Raw genomic sequence first — 22350 nt, 5'->3', positions numbered from 1 at the left:
TACAATATTGGCATCTATTTTACCAGCCTCTTTAGTACCAAGAGTACAAGCAGGAGCAAAAGAACATTTCTTTCTCTGTTCAATCAGTTACAGTTTTATTCTTTGATGTTGTTGAATTCACGCCATGGTGTGGTTCACATGATGCTCAGTATGTCATGAGAATGTTGAATATTGTTTTCAAAGAAATGGATGCAATCACAAATGCTCATAAAACTATGACAAAGATTAAATGCATTGGTGATTGTTATATGGCTGCTGGTGGAATATTTGATGAAGTAAATCAACCACAAATTCATGCGAGAGAAGTTGTTGATTTCGGTTGTTTAGCAATAAAGAAATTGTTGGAAATCGATGATAAAGAAAATGAAAATCTCAAAATTCGAGTTGGAATTAACACGGGCGGTCCAATTGTTGCAGGTGTCATCGGAACAGAGAAACCAACATTCGAAATATTAGGACCTGCAATCAATATCGCCCATGAAATGGAACATCACGGTGTTCCAATGAAAGTACATATTTCTAGACCTGTCTACGAATTTATATATGGTGGGCAGTTCTCCATCAAGGAAAGAGGTGAAATAGAAGTCAAAGGTGGAAAGATGTTCACATATTTAGTTGATCCGTGAAGAAATATTTTCATTGTATTATTTTATTTGAAATAATGTTGTAAGTAAACATTTTAATTTATTTGTTATTATCATCTCTGATTTACTTTTAAAAAAAATACTTTATAAGTAAAATTTTTTACATGAGAATCAATAAAATCTTGTTGTATATTAATTCATGAAAATCAAACGAAATATGATATCGCATAAGTGTTAAATCTCTCAATCTAATACACGGATTTGAACAATGATTTCTTTAATGATTTTGTTATTCACTTTTTTTTTGATTAATCACAATAAACAATTACTGAATTTGATTACGGAATTATATTTAAAAAGCTATGCCATAAGTGTGTTTAGGTTGTATAAGATTTGCTTTTTAATGATTGAATGAAAAAAAATGGTTAAATTTTTATTAATTCTCCTTTGAAGTCAAAAACAGTAATATGGAAATGGTCTTGATCACATGAATTCTTTCCTGTTTGTGTTATTTTGAAAGCAACAAAATAATCATTAGTTTGAAGTGGAAATTCTTTGATTTCTCTTTGTTGAAATTCATAGTATTTATTATCTAATACAATAGATGTTCCATCTTCTTTGATACCTTCTAGCTTCCATTTCCTCAATAAACTATAATCACCTTTACATGTTGATCGTAGAATATATGATTTTGGTTTTAATTTATATCTTTTTAGATCAGCTTTTACCCATGAATTAGGTTTATCACTTGTAAAGAATTTAGCATTATCTGAATATGAATTTATATCGGATAAATTTCCACAATCAAGAGATGAAGCAGTCATTTCCATTTGAATTTCTTTTGAAACTTTTTCAACAAATTTTGTATCAACAAAACTAAAACTATGATTTGATATTTGAAATTGATTTCGAATCAAATGTTTTTCGAAAGATGTAATAGATTGATTTGAGATTTCAAATTTATTTCTTAATTTTGAATGATAATGTTTCAATGTTTCATTATAAATAGTTAAAAGACTTGATTCATAAGAGTTTTCAACTGAAAAATTATAAATATAGTCATAAACTTCTGAAGAACAAAATTGTAAATTAACATAGCTAAATAAATCAAATAATGTATTGTCTCTTCTGCAAGTATCTAAAAGTAACAAACATAGTTTGTCTTCATTTTCTATTTTCAGTTCTTTTGACTTCAAAATTTTTTCACAAAATTCAAATCCATTTTTCACAAAATTTGTAATGATATCATCATCTTTCAAACTGTAGAAATGTGATGATATGTACTCAATGCATTCATTCATTGTCGTAGAATCGTTTTCGTATGCAGAAATTTCGTACTTCTTAAAAATGTTTTCATTTGTGAGAGATTTGTCTGATTTAACATGTTTAGCATATACTTGTATGAGAAATTGATTTCCAAAATGTTTGCCGATTTCGAATATGTCATGATAATGTGCCTCATCTGCTTCAAATTCAAGTTTCCCCGTTTCAATAAAGTTTGAAAGTATATCAATCGAATCTTGGCATGTAATATCTAGATGTGTGTTCAATGATGTGATTGATTTATCAATATAATATTTTTCTTTGATTAATTCTGAAAAACAAATCGCTGAAGACTTCTTTGTGTTGATGATTCGATCATTAATATTGATACACAATGTACCACATTCCGTAATAACATGCGCACGCTTTAATTCATTGCACAATTTCGATATTTGCACCATGAAAAAAATTTTCCACCTTTTTTTTAAATTTTTCAATTTATTGGTGAAACTCAAAATATATTGCCACAGGGAAAAAAAATGATCACTAAATTGTAGTTTTACTGAGTGTGTTATTGTTAGAACAATAATAATGCCCTAAAATAGCCAAATTCTACAAATCGTGGAAGTATCAGTTTTTTATTCATGGATTTCAGTAGTTTTACTAAAAACTTTTGGGTAAAATTCTACTTTTTAGGTCATTACTTGTTATAGTGTTTATCAGAAAGGATTTTTGGTCAATATTATTTTTGCAATTCTGTAGATAAATCGTTAAAGCTTCAATAATGTGAAGTAATTCTTTTAATTATTAGATTATGGCTCAATGTTATGTGTATCAATTGTTGATTCAAAGTTAAAAATTCTTTTACAGTTAACTAAATCTTCCTATAAACGAATATTAAATCTAAAAGTTATTAGATATGCAGCGTTGTTAAGTATAAGTGATCGTCGCTGTGTAAATGATGAAAAAAGAAATAATATTTCTTATTTCCGAGCTTTTTCCAACAGACAACTGTTGCCTTTGGTTCAAGCAGGCAAATTCTTCTTGTTAACATTTCCAAATTTTTTAGATTTTGTAAAATAACTCATTTAACTTTTATATTTTGATTTTAATTTTTAGAATTCAAAAATATTTTTGGAAAAGTAAGGTTGAAAAATTAAAAATTTCAATTTTACGAATAAATTAAGCTTTAACAAGAGATTTCAAAACAATAGACTCTTTAGATTTTTAAAATATTACTATTTTCTTCTAGAATTTTTGTCTGATTCCGGATTCGAAATAAACAAATTCACATTATAATAAATTTTCATATAATTCTAATAATTTTTTGTGTGATATATCGTGTTTTATGTCGTATAGTTGATTGCTAGCTCCATGCGTTGAAAACAGAGTTGCATGTTTTTTTCTCACTTTATGCAAAATCTCTCTCTTCCGGAACCGTTCAAAGGACTGAATGAGTTACGGAAGTGGGGAAATGTGCAAGCAACATTTAGCAAAGATAAAGTCATGAAAATAACAGTTCAAGCTGTTGGTCCATTCCTATATTTATTTCAAAATAATAGTATCAAAGATGTAATCCAAATAATATTCATACCAACATCTACAAATGATGTTAGCAAGCATTCTAAAGGATATGAAGTCATACTTAATTCAATCGGAAAAATCTTCTCACCTGTTTCATTAGTTTTCGAATCATCAAAAGAAATGAAAGAATTTCAGATGTATTTTAACAAAATATACAGTGAAACAGTCCAATACTACGAAAGATTAATAACGAATTCTTACCAACTCCAAGAAGAAATTGAAGAAGTAATAGGACCAAAGGAAACAAAAGCAGTCAAAGCTTCGATACATGCAACAGCTAAAAACTTCCAATTTCAACCAACAGAAGGTGATAATGTCAAAGAACAGACGGTATCGCAGAAAATATCAAGTCTTACAATGGTTTACCCAGAACCGAAACAACCTTTGAACAAATCTCATTGTGGATTACTTTTTATTGTTGGAGATATCAATAAAACTTCACCATCTCATACATTCCTTTGCAAAACAGTGCCAGATATGATGAAATGGGTATTAACCATATTCATTATCGCTAATACCCCTGATGCTCAGTTCAAAGCCTTAAATTCAAAACAAAATGCTTCTGAAAAACAGAAGAAACCAAAAAACAACGCGGATTCCACACAACAGACACCAAAATCTACAGCCAATTCAGACAAAACTGTTGCTTCAAGATACATTTTGAAAGAAGAAATCGGAAAAGGAAGCTTCGGAGTCATTTTCCTTGGTGAGCATATTGTTTCTCATGAAATGGTAGCCATTAAACTAGAACCTGTTGATAAACAAAGCCTTCAACTTAAAAATGAATCAAAAATTTATAAAGTTTTAGCTGGTTGCCCAGGAATTCCTGAACTTTTCTGGTTTGGAACGGAAGGCCAATACAATGTTCTTGTCATGGAGTACCTCGGAAGTTCCCTTGAGTTCGAAATGATGCGCCACAACCAACAATTATCATTAAAAACGGTTTTGATGTTTGCAGATCAGGCCATTTGCCTAATACAATACATGCATGAACGCCATTTCATACATAGAGATATCAAGCCAGAGAACTTCTTAATTGGAACCGGGAAAAAATCAAATTTAATTTATTTGATCGATTTCGGACTTTCAAAGAAATATAGGGATCCGAAGACTAAAGAACATATCCCATACAGAGGCGATAAAGAACTTGTCGGAACTTCCAGATACGTTTCAATAAACACTCATCTGGCACACCTTATGGGATATACAGAATGCCAGCTGGCCAAAAAAGGTGTGCCAGCAGGCGTGCCAGTTTGTACAACCCTACCTGAGGATTTTGGAAAAAAGTTTTTACATGAACATGTGTATATTATATGAAGTATATTGATAAGGTAAAAATCAAATTTTATTGCATATTCATCGAGAAAATAAACTAACGAATCCCTCAAAATTGAGAGGGTAATCCTCCTCCTCTCAAATAAACGTACATACGGGTGCACCCTTAACTTTAATGGTATTGCTAGATGCGAATGAAATTGCCTTTCCAATTTCTTTTTTGTTAAACGTTATTTCGCCATTTGATAATGCGGTGACATAAGATTGCCACTGTAAGCCTGAAATACTCTCTTGGATAACATGAATCTTGCATTCCTTGCTACTATCAGCGCATGTTAATTTGACTGTAACTGCATCTCCATCATTTAAGGCATCATTGACTATATAGAATGGATTCTTCACTGTTTTTACAGATTTAGATAAATCTTCGTTCATAAAAACTTCGACATTAAAATCGGAATCACTGCCTAATATAAATGAATAACTGTTCAGTGTATTGCACTTTCCTGCACCAATTGTCATAAGTCCAATTCTTCCATAAAGAAATTCTTCTTTGTATCCATGAGTACATCCAGGAATAACTTCTTCTCCCCCTTCTAGAGGAGTCTTGTCTTTGTGAACAATTCTCTTTCTGGAACTAATACTATAGAATATTAGAACGTGAAATAACTAAAATAATAATAACAATTAAGTTGCAAGTATACGATTAAAAGTCGCAAACGGCAAAAATCTGCGGTGTAAAAAATCAAAATGATGATATTATAACATTTTTATCATATGTTTATTAAAAAGTTTTTGAGAAACGAAAATTGAATGTTTCACAAAATTTTGAAATTTCTGAGAAAAAAAGAAAAAGAAAAATTTGGGACTTCGCGGACTTGAACCACGTACCTTGCGATCTTCAGTCGCACGCTCTCCCAGGTGAGCTAAAGTCCCTTCACGACAATTGAATTTAATATTTATTAATAATAAAAAATATAGGAGACTCGAAAAATTGCGGTCTTCTGTCACTCATTCTTCCAGGTGAGATAAAGTCGCCTGAAAAATTTCATTCAATTTAAAAGGAGTTAATATAATAATATCGACTACTATAATAAATTCTAAAATTCAAATTATGATCACATATCTCACAAATTGTGCCTTATGTTTCTTGGCGTTTTAGAAATCTCAATTCAGTCAAATTTTGAGAGCTTTTGAGTAAAATTTAGAGGTTTGGGCGAATGATCTATAATGAAATCTAATTCAGCAACCACATGATTTGTTTGCCAATCTAAATGAAAGCATAATGTAGGAATATGCAACAATGTACTCATTCATCAAAAATGTCACAAAATCAATGTTGTGTGAAATAATAGCATATTCCATGCATTTTTCATTTGGATTTTGATATTTTAAACATTCACTCATGATCTCTAGTTTTTCTCCTAAAACCACCCCTCAGATTGTTGCATATTCCTACATTATGCTTTCATTTAGATTGAATGAAATTTTTCAGGCGACTTTATCTCACCTGGAAGAATGAGTGACAGAAGACCGCAATTTTTCGAGTCTCCTATATTTTTTATTATTAATAAATATTAAATTCAATTGTCGTGAAGGGACTTTAGCTCACCTGGGAGAGCGTGCGACTGAAGATCGCAAGGTACGTGGTTCAAGTCCGCGAAGTCCCAAATTTTTCTTTTTCTTTTTTTCTCAGAAATTTCAAAATTTTGTGAAACATTCAATTTTCGTTTCTCAAAAACTTTTTAATAAACATATGATAAAAATGTTATAATATCATCATTTTGATTTTTTACACCGCAGATTTTTGCCGTTATTTTGCGACTTTTAATCGTATACTTGCAACTTAATTGTTATTATTATTTTAGTTATTTCACGTTCTAATATTCTATAGTATTAGTTCCAGAAAGAGAATTGTTCACAAAGACAAGACTCCTCTAGAAGGGGGAGAAGAAGTTATTCCTGGATGTACTCATGGATACAAAGAAGAATTTCTTTATGGAAGAATTGGACTTATGACAATTGGTGCAGGAAAGTGCAATACACTGAACAGTTATTCATTTATATTAGGCAGTGATTCCGATTTTAATGTCGAAGTTTTTATGAACGAAGATTTATCTAAATCTGTAAAAACAGTGAAGAATCCATTCTATATAGTCAATGATGCCTTAAATGATGGAGATGCAGTTACAGTCAAATTAACATGTGTTAAAATTTCTAGAGTAACTTAATTCTTCTTTGAATCTTTATTCTTGATGTTATGTTGAGTGAAATATACTCTAACAGAGATAAATTTAAGATGATCATTATGTGTTACATTGATGAAAAAAATAGTTAAATCTTCTTTATTATCATTTATCTTCTCCAGCAAAGATATTTAACAGCACCATTTTTGACTTAGTAAATTTTCACTCAAACGTTAACATTGTATATTTATCTGCATATGTAGGGATAAGATGTGTGTATATTCTTATAATCATCTGCTATCATAATGCCTCATAAATGAATACAATTTTAATCATAATTATTACCCAGATTTTCCTTACTTTTACCACCTCTCTAAAGCTGGGGACACCGCCTATCGTTGGGAGTAGCTATTAAATAGAACCACCAAGGGTATTTTTCAAACTGCTGGTGTAGTGGAAACATCCGACATAATAATTCATAATGCCAAAGTTTGATTCCCGTTTAGCCAATTTTTTTCTTTTTTGGATCATGAATTTTTTTTTGGGTCACTATAAGATTTGTTTCATGTTCTAAATCTGCTGCATATGTAATCTATTTTTATTTACCTATTTTTTAAAAATCTATTGGATTGCCAAATTTGAATATATTTAAAATCATAAAAATCCAAAAACTATAAATATATGTTTTATGCATAGTGCCGATACTCAAATATCAGATCACTTAGATCCATGAATAATATCCGAATTTTTTTTCTTAAAATTAAACTTCAAAACTTCTTGCAATCTTATTCTTAATCAATTGTAAATTTTTAAAACCATTTTTTAAAATAATTTTGCGTAAATTTTATTCTCATGTTGTTTTAATCGAAAATTGATACATTTTCAAAAAAATAATATTGACTTATGAAATTCATTTTTAAGGTGAAATAGTATTGTTTTTATTAAAGTATATGAATAATATATAAAAAATTAATGAATAATATAAGCAGATTTTTAGTTTACAAAACAAATATGAGCAATGCAATTTCAAACTTTTGCTGGCAATTTCGATATTGCTCAAGTTTGTAGTATTTGTGATACCTATAACATCGGCTTAATCAAAATTCGATTTTTCTTATGAGTTATTGAGAAAATTTGATTGCAATGAGAAGGATTTCGACGTTTTTGATAAACTAAGAGCTGAGCTTTAGGGGTTCAGTTCATTTATGGCTGTAGTTTGATGCGTAGATCTCTTTTTTATTGTAAATTCTTTCAGCATGGAGATCGAGAATGAATCTTTTGAGAACTTTATGAGTTTTTACACCCGTAAAGAGGTCCTTCGAGGAAAGATAGTCCAGACTACATGAAGATGTGGGTTAACCAAAAAAATCCGATGGTTTCCCCATATTCATGTAGATCTTCGAAAAAATGAGCACCAAAAAAGCCAAAAAAATAGGCTTTTTATTGGATTTGTACACTAGATCAATAACCTATTTAGGATCTGACACTCTTTTTAGCCAGAGATATGAGGTCCTTTCTAGGAAAACGATCTATTCATCCATAAAAAAAATGAATTATCGTTTTCCCCAGAAATTACATGGGGAGTGGTAAAAGTAAGGAAAATCTGGGTAATAAATATTGGATAATTATACAAATTATATTTTATAATAAATAAACAAAAAATATAAAATAAAAATTTTTCACCACCAAGGAATCCATTGCGATGGCATTTCTGCGATATTATTCATATCTGTTGCAGCTTTAATTAAATCATCAACTTCTGTATCCAAATCCTTTCCTGTTCCGACAATTCTTTCATTTAATAATTCGATATCTTGGTTCAAATGAGTTTCAGCACCATATTTACCAACATAAGACTTTGATAAGCATGGATCAGCGAATGGCGTCTTTCCCAATACGAACTGTAATATTGGTGACAATGAATTTGCATTGTGTCTTATAGATTTTAGATATTTCATCATTGAAACTCTAAATGGTCCATTAACTCCGCAAGTTCCAAGAGCTGACTCAAACATTGGTGTGAGTCTGAATGGTACTTTCTGGCTTTCTCCTGTGACTCTGAATGCAGTAAATGTCGTTGCTCCTGTCGATTTCTCGAACAAAATATCAGAAGGACCAGAATTTACAGAACCAAAGAGATAACTCAAAACACTCAAAGCTCCCGTAGAAGCAGAGAATGTTGACACTCTGTTGAGCCATGAATTAGCGTTTCTTGATGTCACGAAAATGGCTTTTGCGAGTGTGAACTTATTGTCGCCTTCAGTCAAGTGTTTAATCTTTCTGATCTTCTTTTCTTTCTCTTGCAAACTGTCGAGTTTTTGAGTGATGTTGAGGATTTCCAATTCAGGGTTTTGTCCGCAGTTTTGCTTGTAGAGAATTAACAAGTCCAAGATCGAAATGTGTCCCTTCAAAATCTCATGGAGAGTCACACCTGGAGAGATTTGTATCAAAGAACGATGTTCGACATTTATGAAACTTGTAAATGAGTCAATCAAAGCCATAAATTGTTCGGAAGGTTCGTTCTTGTAAATGATACTTCTTCGCTGCAAGTGATAGGAATATTTCTTTCCATCTGTTCCGATTATGGAGATCTTGAAACCATTCTTCCATCGCTCAACTGAGTGGAAGAATTTCTGGATTTTAACATCAGGTTTGTTGTGTTTTCCGAGCAAATTAATCGACCAACTTTGTTTTTTATCAAGAATGTCATCGAGACTCGAAAGAGGAAGAGCTCGAATTGAATCCTGTCTGGATGTGATGTCATGGAAAATCTCTTGGACTATTTGAATGTTTTCTTCATCTGCGGGATTGTCGTGGATTTCTTGCAAAGCTGCTTTGTACTTGAAATTCGACTTGAAAATTTCTTCGTATCTGCAGGAACTGAAGCCACTCAAACTAGTTAACAGTTTCTTAACAAGGGATTTGGTTTGATCGTACTCTTTCTGCTTCAAATGACTGTGGAGCTCGTTCAGTTTGTCAATCCAAAAATTGTAAATTGTATATGAAATTTTTGTCATTTTTTGACAAACTAAATCAAGTTGTGCGTAAAATATTGGATGCTCGTGTTGGAATAGTTCACTCAAGTCTTCAAAGATCTCTGCATCTTTGTTGGTTTGAAGACTTGTGAACAGATCAAAAGCAACAACTTGAGGAGTTTCCAAAATCATGTAATTCAAAATTTGTTTCGCAATTTTTGAAACAAATTTCGATGGATGCAAAACTAAACCAAAGAGAGTTGAGTTCAAATTCAAGTAGATGTTCTTTGGCTTTGTTGACAATACTTCAGAGATTTTTTCCGACAATGTTTTGCTGTCAGAAAATTGAACTAAAAGTGACAAAATTTGGTTGATTATCAACAAAATTTTGTTTTTCTTTATGTTCATTGCGATTCCCAAAACTTCAACAGCCTTTATAGCGTATTCTACATTTTTCTCGAGGAATGCAAGTAGCATTAAAACCTCGCTTTGGCTCTGATAAGAGTTCTTTCCTTTCAACAAGAAATCCAAACTTTCTTTGAGGTTTTCTGTTGTCAAAGATTTTTTGTACAAAACTTTTCCAATTGTGTTGTAAATTCTTGGTTTCAAGTTTTCTGGAGCGTCTTGAAGCAAATCCTTGTAGACTTGTGGATCTTCTACATTGTGCATCAATAAGTTTGCGTATTTGGAATGCGACGAATTCAAATCCGGGAAGAAAATGTCTTTCAATCTATTTGATTCGTTGTTATGACCAGCTTTCATATTACACATGAAAATATGGAAAGCCAAGTCTTCCAAATCAATGACACCTGGTGCCAAGCTTCTTATCTTGTAGAGCTGGACTTGGTATCTTGGATAGTCCTTCAAATAACGAATATGTTCTGGCCAAATCGTCTTGAAATCTTCACTTTTTTCATCATTTGTCAAGATATCAATTACATCGCATAATTCATGCAATTGCAAACTCTGGAAAAGATATTCTTTGATCAATGTCTCGTTGTTCTTTTCTGTTGTTGATACTGTATTCGCTAAGTATCTCCAACTGATGTGTATCAAATCTTGAGCATCATCAAGTTTGTCACATTTTATGTACAAAATAATTTTTGCAATACAATCAGAAACGGTGTAAGACCCTGTTTTATTTGAAATTCTGAGAGCTTCTTCTTTTGTTCCTGTGTATAATTCTGATGTCCAGAAATACTTGGCTAAAAGAGACTGTTCCAAAGTATTCTTTTGCTCAAATTCTTTCTTCATTTTGTGGATTTCACCCCAGTTATCTGTTTCTGTATACGAAATGACTTTGTCGAAAAATGTCATGTCGTTTTCGCCATCGTCTTTTTCTGTAACAAATTTCGGAGTAACTTTTTGGGAATTTTCCAATAAATTTATCATTGTTGCGTTCTTGTTTTTAGATAGTTGTATCTGTCCACTATCTGAGCTGGAGTCAGAGTATTCATCATCGATTTCAGTAATAAATTTATCAGGAACATTTGGTTTTATTATTAATTGGGAAACTTTTGGAGGATTTTTCACTTTTTGTTCAATAATGTTAATGGCTGATTCCCATCCACCTAAAGCCATCCAAACTTTGTGTTTAATGATCTCTTTATTGACTCTTGCGATACCTTTTGCTTCAGTATGTCTGTTAGAAAACTCATTCAACAAAACTAAATTTTGGATTTGAGAAGATGTCATGTTTTTGTCACTTTTGAATGCCAAATCACTTTCCAACAAAAACAAGGCTTGTGAATAGAAATGTCTTTCTTCACAGTTCTTTACAAGTACAGACAAATCAAGTTTGAAATCTATTTCGCAGAGAAGAGAAAATTCAATTAATTCCAAGAATTGTTCCAAAACAACATTTGGTAAGTTTTTGTAACTTAAAATCGATTTCAAATTGTTTGATAATCTTTCTTTTTCATCATCAGAACTTTGTAAATAAATAGACAAATAACTGAACATGAAAGCAAAGTTCGGATAGCTTGGAAGGAACTGCATTGATCTGATCAAAACATTTGGACTTTCCATGATGAAATAATTTCTTAAATCAACAAACCAATTCGAAATCAAACTGAAATTAACAGTGTTTTCTTTTGTCCTCGGCAAAGCGAATTTCTCAATGAAATAATCTGCTGAAAACGGACCAAATTTAGGCTGTGTTGGCTGATTTGAGAAATTAAATTTCTCTGTAGGAATTGAGAAATCGGTTTGATTTATCAAATCAATTAATTGTTTTGATCTATCATGCCATCTCAACTGAGATCTCTGTGTTACATTCACCAAGCATCTCTTGATTGGCGGAATGTAAACAGCTGAGTTACAATATTTAATGACAAACTCAATGGTGTCAAAACATTGTTCATGTAAATAACTTGGATAATTCACGTCAGAAAGGATTTCCAAAACTCCTGTAACAATTGGAAGAAGGAAGTTATTGTTATATTGTGCAATAACTCTTAGAAGATTGAAGATATCATTGGAAACATCTTCGGCATTCTTTTTAGTCTTTGCAAGTAAAAATGAAACACTTACAACTAATTGTAAAATTGAATCACATCTGCCATCTGTTGCAATGATTAATGAACTCAAAACAATGCATCCTTCCCTTGTGAATTTGTCATGCCAGTTATCTTCAATGGCTTGGAAAATCTTGTCAACATAGTTTGCTATTAAATGACCACTACTTTCTATCATAACCGTTAAATAATGATAGAAAAGTGACAATTTTGAAGAACTTGAATTTTTGTGGACGAAATCAATGAAAATACCAATGAATGACTGGAAACTTTGTATTTCATTAGGAGCATATAAGAACAAACATGAAATACACTTTGCTATTGCTTCTCTTGTAGATTCCAAGTTAAAAGTTATGAATAAATCAACTAAATACTTGAAATATTTCGAAATAAAGTATTTGTTAAATTTTTGGCGGTTTGACATTCCGTTTTTGACAATTAATGGATGTTTCTTTGGTTTTATGTTTGGAAGCTCAACCATACCGATTGCGCCAATAACTTTCATTGCTTTTGTAACGATCTTTATCGATTGATTTGTTTTAATCAAATCAAATAAAGAAGACAACAAATCTTTGTATTCAAAAACAATTGTACCTGAAGCAACCAGGTTTTTGAGGGATTTCAAGGATTGTTCAATCGTCCATGGGTGAACAGGCAATGTCAATATTGTTCCAAGGATGTCAATGATCGGTGCTGCAGGAATAATTTTTGGACACATGATGTGAAGTTTTGTGACACTTTTTATCAAAGATTCATCAATTGTCAACAAAATGGCTGAGTTCATGTAGTTCAATGACCTTTCCTTGATCTCAGTGGACTTGAATCTTTGCCTCAAAAGTGAAATGAACTTTCCAAAAATTGCTTCAGCGTAAACTGGCAAAAATGATCCACAACTCGAAATCAAGTTTGGAAAAACGTGCCACGCCGGTTCAATTTCGGCGGTTACAACGTTAAATTTGAGGATGGTCTGTTTGATTGATGATAAGAGAATATTTCTGATCACAGACTTTTGGAAGATTGGCAAATTTCTTATCAAATAAAAGCATTCTTTTCTTATCTCGATGTCTTCATCGTAAATGAAATTACTCAGAACAGAAAAGATGTCTGGCTGGCTGAGATACCTATATGTACTCTTCTTAAATGATTTCAATGTCCGCATGCGAACACGTGGTGATGGATCTTCAAGGGCAAATTTGACTAGTTTACGTATCGTCGCGAGGGGAATTTCCTCGGGGAAGTCATCGAACAACTTTATACAAGTTTTTGAGATATTTTCTCTGACTTCGATATCTTTGTTCTTTTTAAGCTTGCTGATCAATGAGTTGAACTCTAATGCATCTGTAAATGTGATGTTTTTGATTTTATTTAGTGCTAAAAGTGAATACATAATTCGATCTGTTCTTGTTTGGGTAATTGTCAGCTCTTGACGTATAATTTGTAACATTGTGTACTTAAATAAGGAAAATTCTTGGCCCCATTGTGGATGCGACTTGTTCAAAGCCTTAATAACAAAATGAATTGGCATTGGGACAATAGATTTGTTAAGAATAGTAATAATATTGTCGAGAATAGGTTCAATATTGATATCTGGTGGTAATGACTCTATGATTGCTATAGAAATTTTGAATGTAAAAGGAGGACCAACTGCTGGATTGACAGATTTCATGAAATCATCAAGTCTTTTGATTATTTTGCTAATTTGTCCTTCAATACTATCTGGAAATGCTTTGAAAACTTCAGATAAAGTGCCAATTGTTTTCATTGCATCTTTTCTCGCCCAAACGAATAGCATATTGATTATTCCTTCAATAATCTTTGGATCAACATCTATTTCATTAATGGTTTTCATTTTAGTTAATGCTAAAATTGAATATTCAACAATATTTGTATTTATGTGTTTAAGTAATTGTAAACAATGCGGCTGAATTTGCGTTTCAATGACTGTTTTTGGTAAATATGGTTTGATTTCTAATAAAAAGAGAAGAAGTCGTAAATTTGCTAAAATTTGATCAATTGTTTGTGCATTTGCAAATCCATCTTTGATAATTTTAAGTAAGTATTCTGGCATTTGAGTCATAAGCTCTGCACCTAGTGGTGCACTCTTTGAATCAAAAATATTTTCACAAGTATGAATCAAAATATCTGAAATTTCTAAATCACCAAGTGTTAAACTTTCTGTAATTGTTGTAATAAACTGTGTGTCAAGTGCAAATAAGTGTTCTGGAGCAGTTTTTGATAATTCTTCCCAAATTATTGCAGAAGCGTATCTTGAATCTATATTCATCGTTTGTTTTAATTGTTTTCCACTTTGTTCTACAAGCTCTCTAAGAAATAAATCTCGGTTCTGACCTCGAATTTTTGTAAATTGGCCTAAAACGAGAGTTCCTATTTTAAGCAAAGGTTTGTAGCCTGGTTTGAGCAATCTTTCGATAATTGGTTGATATTGTGGTACAAAATCGTCGAATGGAAATAATTGAATTAAAGCAGTCAAAGAAATCGCTGCGGCAAACTTTTTTCTTTTGTCCGATAATTTTACATATTCATCGATAGATTTCATAATTGAACTTAAAAACGGAGGAACTAAATTTAAATTTGAGTATCTGAATAGTTCTACGATTTTAGATTGGACACTTTTGACGAGATCTGGAAAATCTGGAGGACTCACAGACTCACGTAGCGGGACTGATGCTACAAGAATTTGTGATATTAAATCATCCATGAATTTTGAAACTTTTTATGTAAATATCATTTTGTATAATAGTTTTGTGAGAATCAAATACCATATTTATAAATATCCTTACAGATCATAAAATTTTATGAATTTATTTTGTGTCTTTGATAAATTGATATAAATAAACATTTCATATATACATGGCACGATGGGCGCTACTTTTTTGGCGCCAGCGGCACCGCCCGCGCCTCCGGTGTAGGGTTGTACAAACTGGCACGCCTGCTGGCACACCTTTTTTGGCCAGCTGGCACGATTTTTTTAAAAAACACATTAAAAAAGTCACTTTTTGCCCCATCTAATGAGATTTTTTTTACAATTTTTTTCCCCTTATTTTTCAATTTAGATATGATTTTAAGCTCTCCAAATTGAAGTTTACCTGATGTTTCTTAGTTTTTATGATAATAAAATGTTGCAAAGTTGAGTTTGGATTCAATAAATTTAAGAAAATTTTATTTTACAATGAAATTATAAGAAAGGATGTTTTTATCCTATGTCAAAGAGAATACATTTGTAGATCCCGACTTTTGACATGGTTGAAAATTCCAAAAAAAAATTCAAAATTTAAAAAAAAAATTAAAAAATATAAATATCATGTTAAAAAATGATTTTTGAAATTTTTTTGGAAAAATAGAATGTCATATTTTTATGTTTTATTGCTATTTTTTACGAAATCAATAAAATATTTGTTAATTTGGCTGAGATTATAAATAAAATCTTTCTAAATCTTGCAATTGATTGCTAAAATCTGTTTTATGTATTAATTGGCATTGAGATTCGTTATAAAAGAATGCGAATTATTTTGTATGAGTAAACGTATTTTGTAAAATTTCAAATTCTCTTCTCTCATTACTTACCTTAGATCTCTCGGCTTTTAGCTCTCAGATTTCGCTCATAGAACTCAGGTTTTAGTTATGTACTCATAGATGTATCATTACTGCCCGCAGATCTCTCATTACTACCTTACTAACCAGATCTTAACTCTCCGACCTTACTAACCAGATCTTAACTCTCCGACCTTACTAACCAGATCTTAACTCTCATTACTACCTTACTAACCAGATCTTAACTCTCATTACTACCTTACTAACCAGATCTTAACTCTCATTACTACCTTACTAACCAGATCTTAACTCTCATTACTACCTTACTAACCAGATCTTAACTCTCATTACTACCTTACTAACCAGATCTTAACTCTCATTACTACCTTACTAACCAGATCTTAACTCTCATTACTACCTTACTAACCAGATCTTAACTCTCATTACTACCTTACTAACCAGATCTTAACTCTCATTACTACCTTACTAACCAGATCTTAACTCTCATTACTACCTTACTAACCAGATCTTAACTCTCATTACTACCTTACTAACCAGATCTTAACTCTCATTACTACCTTACTAACCAGATCTTAACTCTCATTACTACCTTACTAACCAGATCTTAACTCTCATTACTACCTTACTAACCAGATCTTAACTCTCATTACTACCTTACTAACCAGATCTTAACTCTCATTACTACCTTACTAACCAGATCTTAACTCTCATTACTACCTTACTAACCAGATCTTAACTCTCATTACTACCTTACTAACCAGATCTTAACTCTCATTACTACCTTACTCATCAGATATCTAATTATTTACATATGATTTCTCACATCTCACTCAAGTCTCATTACTTACCCTATCTTTTTAACCTTTTCTGATAATTACTGAAATAACTAAATCCTTTTTTTAGTTTAATTCTGATATTAAATTTTTAAAATCTCTTTAATTTTTTGAACTACGCCTTTAATTTGTAATTGCCGATTTCACAGATTTGAACCATTTAATAAAATAACATTATTCAACTTAATCATATCAAACATGGTAGTTTGATTTTCAGATCTACATTTTAAAAACCTCTTTATTATCTTGAGTTATACTTTTATTATATAATACCTGAGTTCATAACTGAAAACTCTTAATTAGAGTACAATATTCAACTTAATCATAACAAGATTTGTTGAATTTCAAATTTGATTTATATCTTCCATCACTTAAAACTCTCACAGCTTACAATATAAGCTAAAAAGTATATTTTCATAGTAATAAAATTAATTATTAAATTTTTTACTTTTTCCTTTCCAAAACTAGAAAAAAAGGAAGGGAAAAGAGAAAAAGAAAAAAAAGAAGAGAAAAGAAGAAAAAATAATAATGAGCATATTATATAATTGTGGTCATAGGCCGAGTGGCGTGAAAAGGGTGGAGCCCGAAGGGCGACATCCTTTCCACGCCACGAGGCCCGATTTTTGGCCACTTTTTTGATTTTGGCCGTGTGCCAGCTCCTGGCAGGCGGCCCGCAAAATTGTGCCAGTTTGTACAACCCTACTCCGGTGGCTCTCACTGGTGGGGAGGAGACGATAGAAAAAGATATAAATTTTACTAAAAAAATTGAATTTTGGAAATTCTTTTGATTTTTTTGAATGATGTACGAAGAGATTGAACACATTTTGTACTATGAAATATCGTTATTAATAAATTTACTTCTTAAACATCTATGAAAATCGCAATTTTGAATATTTTTATGATTTTTTTTACCCGATCACTTGCGCCCGCGCCCACTGGGAGGGGCGCTTGTAAAGTATTCAAAAATCAATGTAACATTTCAATTTTTGCTCCCACCTCCCATTGGGAGGGGGGCATATATCTTGTAGCGTTCAAGTTCAAGTGATGAAAGTGCATAAGAAAGCTCCTTAATCATACCAATAGAAACAGCATTAGGGGCGCCAAATGGCGCTCGGTGATGTTTCCCATAAAAGCTTAATTTCAGGTATCCATAATCATAACCTGTCAGACGCAATAATTCATTAGCACACAATCATCGTTTCTCAATCAAGAAACGAAACGCACGATTGATTATGCTGGCCATTAAATTTTCATATCAAATAATTTACTACTTCAAGAAAAATTAAAGACTATCATCAACCAAAGCTTAAAATTCTCAGTGTTTACAACTCTCATACTTCGAATATGCATATTTCCAAAATAGCATGAAAATTTTTTTCATTTGAGCTCATTTTCTTTTGTTCTATTAACTAATACATGCAGTACAAGCTTGTTATACGTATACTTAATAAGTAAGGTCTTAAGGGAAATAATAAAAAACAATTTTGCTATTAATTATATTAAACAATATTTATTTGTAATTTCGTGATAATTATATTTCTTATTACAAAGTAAAGGTATTTGATATAATGTTTGCCTTACAAAAATGTTTCCTTTGTCTTGCCACCATAGGTATTCTATTTTGTCACTTTTTGCGCCTGCCGTGCCATGTATAATTTCATAACAATAAACTTTACTAATATGGTTTATTTCAATTTGAGAGTGGTATCGTAATCTTCACAAATTACGATCAGTGTCAGAATAATTGTTTAAAACTCTTATGAGCTTGACATGAGACTATATGGAATATATTGTTCACTCAGTTAATCACAAAGTATTCCACTAGTAAATAACACTAATAAAGATTTCCATTAAAATACTTCTTTTGTAGAAGAAATCAAAATGGAGATTATCTGCTTCATCATGAAATTTCCATAGCTTGTGAAATTAACTCAAATGGAGCGTGTGCTAAAGACACTGAATATTTATTCGAAATATATTGTAAATTTTTGTCATTTGAGACAAGCTGGAAATTTTTCTGATAGATATTATTGATTTGGGATATTAATGTTTAATGTGAAATAAAAATATCCAGGGCAAAAGGCATTAGTGAAATGTGATATGAAATTGTGAAAGTACCATAGAATATTTTGCGTACTTACACTCAAATTAGGTATTACATTATCATTAAAAAATGGTATCTAAATATTTTGAATTTATTGGTATTGGAATATTTGTGAGGAAGTTGGCAATAGCCTTAAATATTGGCATTTTTCTAGATAACTAATAAGTTATCAATATGGATGTTTCGGAATAATTTATCAGCTCTCACAGAAATACAGTCGTATTTCTGATGCAATAAGTCTTGAATCGCCTGATCAAGAAGTCCATCCTCGTGTTGATATAAATTCCGTTTTATTATGGAATTTCCCAAAGGAATATCATTCAAATTTTTATAAAACACCTGTGCAAAGGAATTTGACTATTACATTTTTGAAGGATTCTTTTCGTATTACTTCAATTAGAATTAAAACTTTCGATGGTTTTAGATTTCCATTAAAATACTTCTTTTGGGGAAGAAATGAAAATGGGGATCATCTAATTCATCATGTAACTTCCTTAATTTGTGAAATTAACTCAAATAGAGAATGCAAGAAAGATACTGAATATTTTTTCGAAATTAAAAGAGAGAAGCGATTCCCATTAAATGCAGTGATCATTGGGAATGATGGGATAGATTCATATGGAACATATTGCAATTCATTAAGAGCTATTGAATTCTATGGAGATATTAGTTCTTTCAATGATATTAGATCTAATATTCCAGCTTATAATTTTATAATTTTTATGGCCTACCAATATTGAATATATAAAATATATATTCAAAAAAAGAAATATTATTTGTTATTATATTTTCTAAAGATATTGAGATCTTTCTTCATTAGAAAAATGAGAAACTTCTCGAAATTGAGCTGGAAGGAAAAATGAAAAAAATGAAATAATCAAAATCTTCAAAAGGGAGCCTTTATCTCCATTCTAATATAAATAATTAACTCGAAATAGATAAACTGATAATCAAACCACCACCAGAAGAGTTTAGTGTTCCAGGAACAGCGTTTACTGTTGATTGGCGTGCACATATATTACCAGAATATATTCATTTCTTCTTAAACCATGCTCATACAGATCTATTGGCAGGTGTAGGATCATTCAGAAGTCCACGTGTTATGCATTGCACACCAATTACAGCCAAAATGGTTGTGTTAAAATAACCAATATTAAATACCAATCTGAATCGATTCTTTCTAATTATTAAATTTTAAAAAAGGAATATATGTGATGAAATAGACGATAGTTAAGAAATAATTGTCACTTTTTAGATAACTAATAAGTTATCAATATGGATGTTTCGGAATAATTTATCAGCTCTCACAGAGATACAGTCGTGTCTTTGATGCAATAAGTCTTGAATCACCTGATCAGCAAAGAAATCATCCTGGTGTTGATATTGGTTCTGTATTATTATGGAATTTCCCAAAGGAATATCATACAAATTTCTATAACACACCTGTGCAAAGGAATTTAACCATTACATTTTTGAAGAATTCTTTTCGTATTAAATCAATACGAATTAAAACTTTTAAAGATTTTAGATTTCCATTAAAATACTTCTTTTGGGGAAGGAACCAAAATGGAGATCATCTACTTCATCATGTAACTTCTATAATTTGTGAAATTAACTCAAATGGAGAATGTGCTAAAGATACTGAATATTTCTTTGAAATTAAAAGAGATAAACGATTTCCATTAAATGCAGTGATTATTGGGAATGAAGGAAAGGATTCATTAGGAACATATTGTAATTCATTAGGAGCCATTGAATTCTATGAAGATATTATTTCCATCGTTAAAAATCGACCTAATAATCCAACTTATAATTTGATAATGTTTATGGTATTTCAAGATTGATTATATAAAATATATATTCTCATATACTTTTCGATTTTATTTTCATAAGGTATTGAGAACTTCTCAAGTAATTAAGGCCATTCTCTATATCAAAAGGAGAAACTTCTCTTATTTAGGCAGTAAGAAAAAATAAAAAAAAAGAAATAATAATGATCTCGTTTATATTGAGCATACATGAAATAAGTAAACTAAACCAGAGTATTATAATATATAAAAGTACATCAATAATAGAACAGCACGTTTACCGAATACACATTATAACCATCAAAACAAGTCATTAATTTGAAAATTTTAGTTAAAAAAAATATAAGTAAAAAATTTCTTTCCTCATCAAATGAGGTTTGGAAACGCATACATAGAATGCATTTATTCTTTCGCTGAGATATACGCATTCAAATATAGATTTCTATCATTCATAATACCATACAAATGATTTTCATTACTTTGATTGGCACGCACATGCATTATCAGAATATATTCATTCTTTCTTAAGACATGTTCATGCAGGTCACTTGGTAGGTGCAGGATCATTCTGAAGTTCGGATGTTATGCAATGCGCGCTAATTATAGCTAAAATGGGTTTGTTAAAATACTCAATATTAAATTCCATTCTGAATCGATTCTTTCTAACTATAAAATTTTGAAAAAGAAATATCTCCTCTATTATTTGTCACTTTTTAGATAACTAATAAGTTATCAATATGGGTGTTTTGGAATAATTTATCAGCTCTCACAGAGATATAGTCATATTTCTGATGCAATACGTCTTGAATCTCCAGATAATGAAAACCATCCACATGTTGATATAAATTCAGTTTTAATTTGGAACGAACCAAAGGCTTATCATACGAATTCATATAGATTCCCGGTACAAAGAAATTTGACTATTACGTTTTTAAAAAAATCTTTTCGCATTCATTCAATTAGAATCAAAACTTTTAAGGATTTTAGATTTCCATTACAATACTTCTTTTGGGGAAGAAATCAAAATGGAGATCATCTAATTCATCATGAAACTTTTATAATTTGTGAAATCAACTCGATTGGAGATTGTGCTAAAGACACTGAATATTTTTTCAAAATTAAAAGAAATAAACGATTCCCAATAAACGCAGTGATTATTGGAAATGATGGGATAGATTCATATGGAACATATTGCAATTCATTAGGAGCTATTGAATTCGATGGAGATATTAATTCTTTCATTAAAAATCGAACTGATATTCTTATTTATAATTTAATAGTATATGTGATATGTCAATATTGAGAATTAACCTATTACTATTCATTAAAGAAACACTTCTGGATTTTATTTTTCTAAATATTGTGAGAGCATATATGCTATATATGAATGACTTCCATCTTAAAAAGGAAAAACTTCTCTATTTTTGTGCAGGAATTATTGATCGGGAATAAATATTTTAAATCTTTGTCATTAGAGACATTTATGAAAAAAATTTTTTCTGATTGATATTAGCTATTTAGTATATTAATATAATGTTAAATAGCCGGGACAAAAGGTGTAAGAGGAGGAACTTCTCTTATTTGAACAGGAAGAAAATAAATGGAAAACTCTACTTCCTCATCAAATGAAGTTTGAAAACATATTCATA

At 30.9% G+C, this 22350-nt stretch overlaps 3 protein-coding genes and 2 non-coding genes across 5 annotated transcripts; 1 reads left to right on the top strand and 4 right to left on the bottom strand.

The window, feature by feature from the left end:
* Nucleotides 1-61: 61 nt before the first annotated feature.
* TVAGG3_0269590 (spectrin binding) lies at nt 62-2923 on the bottom strand (the record flags this gene model as incomplete). Its single annotated transcript, XM_001292998.2, has 1 exon — nt 1010-2308. The coding sequence occupies one exon, from the start codon at nt 2306-2308 to the stop codon at nt 1010-1012; it is 1299 nt and encodes a 432-aa protein (XP_001292999.2).
* Nucleotides 2924-3162: 239 nt separating this feature from the next.
* TVAGG3_0269580 (uncharacterized protein) lies at nt 3163-5426 on the bottom strand (the record flags this gene model as incomplete). The annotated part of the gene is made up of 1 exon (XM_001321994.1): nt 4845-5141. One exon carries the CDS (start codon nt 5139-5141, stop codon nt 4845-4847), a length of 297 nt encoding a protein of 98 aa, XP_001322029.1.
* A 143-nt stretch (nt 5427-5569) lies between these two features.
* TVAGG3_0269570 lies at nt 5570-5642 on the bottom strand. The gene has a single exon. It is a non-coding gene; the product is annotated as a tRNA-Phe (tRNA).
* Nucleotides 5643-6303: 661 nt separating this feature from the next.
* Nucleotides 6304-6376, top strand: TVAGG3_0269560. Its single transcript has one exon. It is a non-coding gene; the product is annotated as a tRNA-Phe (tRNA).
* A 1501-nt stretch (nt 6377-7877) lies between these two features.
* Nucleotides 7878-15176, bottom strand: TVAGG3_0269550 (protein serine/threonine kinase protein; the record flags this gene model as incomplete). The annotated part of the gene is made up of 1 exon (XM_001321993.1): nt 8572-15102. The coding sequence occupies one exon, from the start codon at nt 15100-15102 to the stop codon at nt 8572-8574; it is 6531 nt and encodes a 2176-aa protein (XP_001322028.1).
* Nucleotides 15177-22350: the final 7174 nt, after the last annotated feature.

Source organism: Trichomonas vaginalis, chromosome V (assembly GCF_026262505.1).
Source record: "Trichomonas vaginalis G3 chromosome V, whole genome shotgun sequence".
NCBI classification, from domain to species: Eukaryota; Parabasalia; order Trichomonadida; family Trichomonadidae; genus Trichomonas; species Trichomonas vaginalis.
Note: the sequence above shows the minus strand (reverse complement) of the source record. Positions and strands in the feature narration are given on the sequence as shown.